The following is a 6,000-nucleotide window of genomic DNA, read 5'->3' on the forward strand; positions in this document are numbered from 1 at the left end:
TTGATAAAAAAAAAAAAAGCATTAATGAAAACAGTTGCCTCAAAGTGTTACAGGCATGTGTGAAATGTTTTCACCATATAAATCCTTATTTTCATAAAAACACAAGTGCATAAGCAAAGTACAACTCTTTAATTCATCCTCAGTTTTCCAAATATAGTAGATCAAAGGGTGAGTTTTCAAGATTAAGAGTCTACAGCCATGCTAGCAGCTCTGTGAGGCTGCAGTTAGGCACAGTGGTGCTTTGAGCTAAATGCTAATGTCAGCATGCTGCTCTTAATGACATGTTATGTTTACCCTCTCCACCATCTTAGTTTAGCGTGTTATCATTCTAACATTTGCAAATTAGCAGTAAACAAAAAGTACTCTAAGACTAGTGGGAATGTCATTAGTTTTGCAGGTATTTGATCATTAAAGATGCAGTAGGTAAGTCTTATAAAACTAACTTTCTGTCATATTTGCTGAAACTGACCCTATGTTCCAGTAGAACTACATGAATTATGTAAAACAAAACAAAAAAGACAGCTCCTCTGGCACCTCCTACAGCCTGTAGTGCCATTGGCAAAATTCCACCGCTCCCGGTCGATTTTCTCCAATCAGGGCCACAGGGGTGGTCTATCTGCCTGTCAATCACTGCTCAGGCACACGCATATATACTGTAGCGTTCTCCCCTCCCCCCTCCCCCCTCCCCGCGCACGAGCTGCAGAAAGGTTTTCCAAAACTCCGTGAATAATGGAGAGGCTTTTCAGAGGCGTGGCTGCAGGATTTTAAAGATCTGAAGAACGATGCTGATGTAGCCACATTTCCTCTCAACAGGTAACATAATTACCATGAATGATTTATCTTTCACTTGGTTATTAGTAGTCAAAAGTCCACAAAGCTACGTTGGTGAGGATGATAGTAACGCGTGTAGCACGTTAGGTCTGGTATGATGCTGAAATGGCTAACGGTAGCCTGCTAGTTAGCATCGTTTTACTGTTGGTGAGTAAAGTTAACGTTGTGTTGGTGTTTAGTTATTGAACATGTTGTCTGACATGCCGGCAGTTCTGTCAAACTCCGTTGTGTGGGAGGGGCTTAGGAGACGGTTTGGGCTGCAGCAGAAAGGGGGGAGGGACTGAGAAGTTGTCGATGTTCAAATTTGTTGGCAAAGTCCTGGATCTTCACAATCTTACCTACTGCAGCTTTAACCAAAGTAATGGACAAAATTTGACCTGATTATGGTGCCAGATTAAAAAGTCAGAGAATCACCAAAGTTGTGCTTTCTTTTTTGACGGGTACATTAATCCGTACCATATGTCGTGGCCAACATTCCAATGGTTGTTGATGTTCAGAAATTAATCTCAAATTTATTGTCTGTTCTCAATGTACTTTAAATAGGATATATTTTAAGTTTTTAATGCACGTATCAACATGGTAGCGTAAAAATATGTTTGCTTTATGCAATGCATGCTAATGTTAACGTGCTAAGCTAAGCTAGCAATAGTCAATAACATGGCTGTAGACTCTTAAACGTGATTTATGCTTCTGCGGAGGCTCCACTCAGAGCTTTCACCGTAGCATACGTAAGTGGCCTGAAGTTTATACTTGGTGTGTGCGTCGATCTCTTTTAGAGAATAGCTCTGTGTGTGTTTGTGTGTGTGTGTGTGTGTGTGTGTGTGTGTTTGTGTGTGTGTGTGTGTGTGTGTGTGTGTGTGTGTGTGTGTGTGTGTGTGAAGTGTGTGGTGAGCGAGTGAGATAGTGACGGCGATTAGCTTTCGGAGCGAGTACCGACTTTAGAGGCGTAGTAAGAGAACCAAAGTGTCTCCCCTGTGCGTTCTGATCACGGTGGGAAATCTCTAGCACGAAAAGTTAACTTTCTCCTTGATTTCATGTTGTGTATGGAGGAGGAGAACAAGCATGAATCATGCTTTACTCTTGTTAGGTAACTGATACAGTCCATATCTCTAGATACGTTTGTGATGTGCTCACTCTGTCTGATGTTGTTTAGATTTCTGCAGAATAAAGGTTAATGCACATTTCTTTTTCAACCATAATCCTTCTTGCAGCTTGTGTAAATCCCATCTGTGCTATTTTATGTCTGCAAATTGTGTGACCTTAATAAATCCAGTATTTCAGTTTCCAGTTATTACTTGCTTGATCCTTCCTTAAAGGAATATGCAGTAATTAGAAACTGTTTGATAAATACACTGCATGTGTCTGGAGCTGAATGCATCACATCAGTAAGTAGTCAGGGTCGAGTCTTCCTGTGTTAATCAGCTTATATAATCATAGCTAGGAGCCATCTTGTTAGATATTGTCTCTCTTGTCGCCCATGAGCATCCTCTTCTTACTCTGTAACTCAATATGTTCTGTTGAGACCATCTCACTAACAAGGTGCTGTATATCACCCAGCTTTAATTGATCATTTTGATAGGTTGCATTCCAAGGTTATAGGTGTAGGTCTGCGTGGTGGCGAAGCTATATAGAAATTGGCTGGTTATCACCTTGGCATGATAAGTTTCTCTCTCAGGGTCATGTTACCAGGATTTCAAGGTGCTAAATGATCATCGCTATTTCATGGAAGAGCACACAAGCGTGGATAATGGTGTCATACCTGTTGTGTTCTCTCAGGGACAATGAGATGCTAGGGTTTCAAGGACCTCGTTGGTCTTTGGTTGAATGATGGAGGTGGCACTGCTTGGATCAATTGCATGTAGCTGTTTTAAAGTAGAAGTTAAGTAGGCATGATAGGCTAGGTTATTACATCTGCCTTCGATGAACAGAATGCTAGGGTGTACAGATAGAGTAAATGAGAGGATAGATAGATAGATAGATAGATAGATAGATAGATAGATAGATAGATAGCAGCTCAGTCTGTAGAGAGTTGGGTTGGGAACCGCTGGTTCAAGTCCCCATACGGACCAAAGTATGGTGGTGGACTGGTAGCTGGAGAGGTGCCTGTTCACCTCCTGAGCACTGCCAAGGTGCTCTTGAGCAAGGCACTGAACCCCCAACTGCTCAGGGCGCCTGTCCATCGACAGATGCAGCCCCCTCACTCTGACGTTATCACCCTGTGTAGTTACTGAGCATGTGTGTGTATATTTCAGGCCTGTGTGTAATATGTGTTCTAACAACAGACTGAAAACATTGTAATTTCCCTTGCAGGATTAATAAAGTATAAATTATTATTATTATTACCATACTTAACATACCATACATGCATACATACATACATGCATACTTTAGTAGATCTCATACATAGTCACCAGCAAGACTGATCTTTAATATAACCCTGTACATAGATACATACCTGCTGTAGATGCACAAAACAGCAACCTAAAAGGGAAGTTTTATTAACAAGGGACATCATCTACCATTGCGACAAATTTTGGGTCAAACACATATTTTTGCATCTTCCAACTCTGCAGTCATTGCCCTTACCTCTCCCCTCCATTATGAGACAGTCTAAATGCATTTGTGGGGATTGCACTGATTTGAAAAGGAAATGAGAAGAGCTGTATGATTGGGTGTGTTTGTTGCCAGCCAATAACACACCCTCTGTTAATATATTTCCCCTCATTCTTCCACGTTCCAAACTCCGCTGCTCTTAAAAATACCCAACACTCAATGACAAGACAAAATAATGTAAACACCTTGTGGAAAGAGATTAAACGGACTAATATTAGGAAAATTAACCATCTGGGAAAGAGGTCTGGCAATCAGAACTTTGTGTGAGAGAATGTTTGTAAAGTAGCACCAAATGGCTAATGTCCATGCCTACACCTTTAAGTCCATTGGTCAAAACACCTGCCAAATCTTTTAGTATGTCAAGGGGAACAGTCGTGTGAAATTCTAACAACAAAAAACAAACCGACTGCATCAACAGATTCACTTTTCTCCATTACTGATATAATCCCTACTATTAGCAGGTCTGACCTTTCAGTTCTGGATAGTTAAAGCTGGAAAAGTGTGCACAAAACATGGACAGTCCTTGCACCTAAGAGCATCTTAAAGGTCGGAGGGTGTGGCAGGAGTAATTCACTATATTTTTGTCTCTTTTTTTCTTAGAACCTGCTCGTCAACCACGGATGAAGAGAGGGTGGGAAAGAGTAAAACAGTTATTTGACGAAGGCTTTGACTTTGGCACTAAGAGCGGCACTTGTCGCTTTCCTGTTTTGAATTGTGAGAGAGTTGATTTGCTGTTAGCATGCCTTGTTTTTAAAACGTTCTTATTATGCTATTTATCTGCGGTATCATCTGGTGAAATTGCTCTACTATTCTGCACTGCTACATTCTACCGGGAAGCTTTGGAAAAGGAAATGAGTGTGCGTATTACATTCATGGTCTGAGTCAGTGCGTTTTCAATTCTGTTATTCACAAGATCAGCTGAAAGTATTTCTAAGACTCGGGTTGTAAAAATCCATACAGGGTCATTCCTCCATCATCTGAATGTGAAATTCAGTTTAAACGTCAAAAACTCTGCTTCCTTTGTTGGGATGAAAAATGATAAAAATAATTTAAGGTGTGAGATTAATTGTGTGCATAGGGGCCGTCCTTGTTCTGACAAAAAGAACTGTATTAAGTTGAATTGTTTTTGAGTTGTACTTTTTTTTTTTTTTTTTTTTAACAACACAGGAATAAGCTCAGGTAATCCTGGCCATGACTTAAATCCATCAGACCTGTGATGTATTGTATGATTTTATTAAAACATTCATATCCTGTGATAGTCATGTTTGTGTCTTTACATTTTCCATCAGGACTACTAAACCAGCTTATATGAGTAAAAAAAAGAAGAAAAGTTCCAAGGCGCTCTTCTGGCAAAAAGTTAAAAAGCCTTTATTTAGATGGCTTTTTCATGATGAAATTACTAGAACATGTTAAAATAGAGCTGAGGAACAACCTAGCCAGCAGCTTATATGTGTATTTCTTAAATTATTTTTAATTTGGAAAGCTGAGTACATTTCATTTTAACTAGTGATTTATTGATTCCTCAAGCATAGCTCCTCCGTAAATCATCTTTCTAACTAAAACATCAGTGCTTCACAGAACAATAGTAAAATAAGAGGACCCCTTCAACAAGCTACGCCACACGGTTGAATCCTCCAAGGGCACGGCAGTGACTGACATGTCGATGTTCCCTAGCTACTGTAGACTGATAGCCTGACAGGCCAGACCCACATCAAGATGTTGGGTCTGGGAACTCACCCTTGGCAGGGCTCAATCCGAGGGGCGGGATAAACGGTTGTCTTTCAAATTCTCTCTGCACGCAATGGGAAACCATGCAGAGCAACGAAGAAGGTAGCGGAGCTAGTTGATAGATTAAACTATGCTGTATCCGGTCGGCAAAACTGCGAACAAATGTTCCTTTTCTAAGAAAGACTTCAGTTCCTTTCTTTGTTCTTTTCTCAAAGAAAAAGTTAACTGCAAGTCTTCCAGAGTCACGGCAAAAGCTGTTCCCAGCAGCAGCAGCCATAAGCCCGCCCACCGACTCTATACACGATGTGATTGGCTCGGCCAGGGTTTGTTTTTTTCCAGCTTGCAAGCCAACGGAGAGTTGCTAGACCCCCCTGGCTGCAAATTACATTTGCTGCCGCTAGGGTGCGTCTGGATTTCATGGCTAGTAGACAGAGCCTTTCAAAGCCAGACTACAACTCACAAGTTAAGTATTTACTATGAAATAGTGACAATGAAAACCATACATCAGCTGCAACTTTTTTAATCAATCAACTATAATTTCTAGATAAGAGTTTGAGGGCTGTGAAGGGATCAATGCCAAATGTCTCAAGGACTAGACAATACATACTCTGAAACAGCTAAACACATGGGGAGTTTCTGATGATTGAGAACTCACGAGAAACAGACGCAGGTTCACTCAGGATTCTGGTTAGTAATGTGGAGGACTCCATGTGTGATAAAAATGTCAATAAGTTCCTGCACAGAGATACAAGAAGTAAACCGGATGAACATTGAAATGATGACACTGATGAGACTTGTCTGTAAACAAAGCAAAGGTTTTCAGCCTTA

The 6,000-nt window shown here is 40.6% G+C and overlaps 1 protein-coding gene across 2 annotated transcripts in view; it reads left to right on the forward strand.

Moving 5' to 3' along the window:
- chchd6a (coiled-coil-helix-coiled-coil-helix domain containing 6a) overlaps positions 1 to 4,700 on the forward strand; it is a 99,588-nt gene extending 94,888 nt beyond the window's left edge. For both annotated transcript variants that reach the window (XM_039801482.1, XM_039801485.1), the window contains one exon: positions 4,045 to 4,700. In XM_039801482.1, the coding sequence (XP_039657416.1) occupies positions 4,045 to 4,068 (24 nt within the window). In that variant the 3' untranslated portion in view covers positions 4,069 to 4,700. The remainder of the gene's footprint in view (positions 1 to 4,044) is intronic.
- Positions 4,701 to 6,000: the final 1,300 nt, after the last annotated feature.

Source organism: Perca fluviatilis, chromosome 5 (assembly GCF_010015445.1).
Source record: "Perca fluviatilis chromosome 5, GENO_Pfluv_1.0, whole genome shotgun sequence".
Taxonomy (NCBI): domain Eukaryota; kingdom Metazoa; phylum Chordata; class Actinopteri; order Perciformes; family Percidae; genus Perca; species Perca fluviatilis.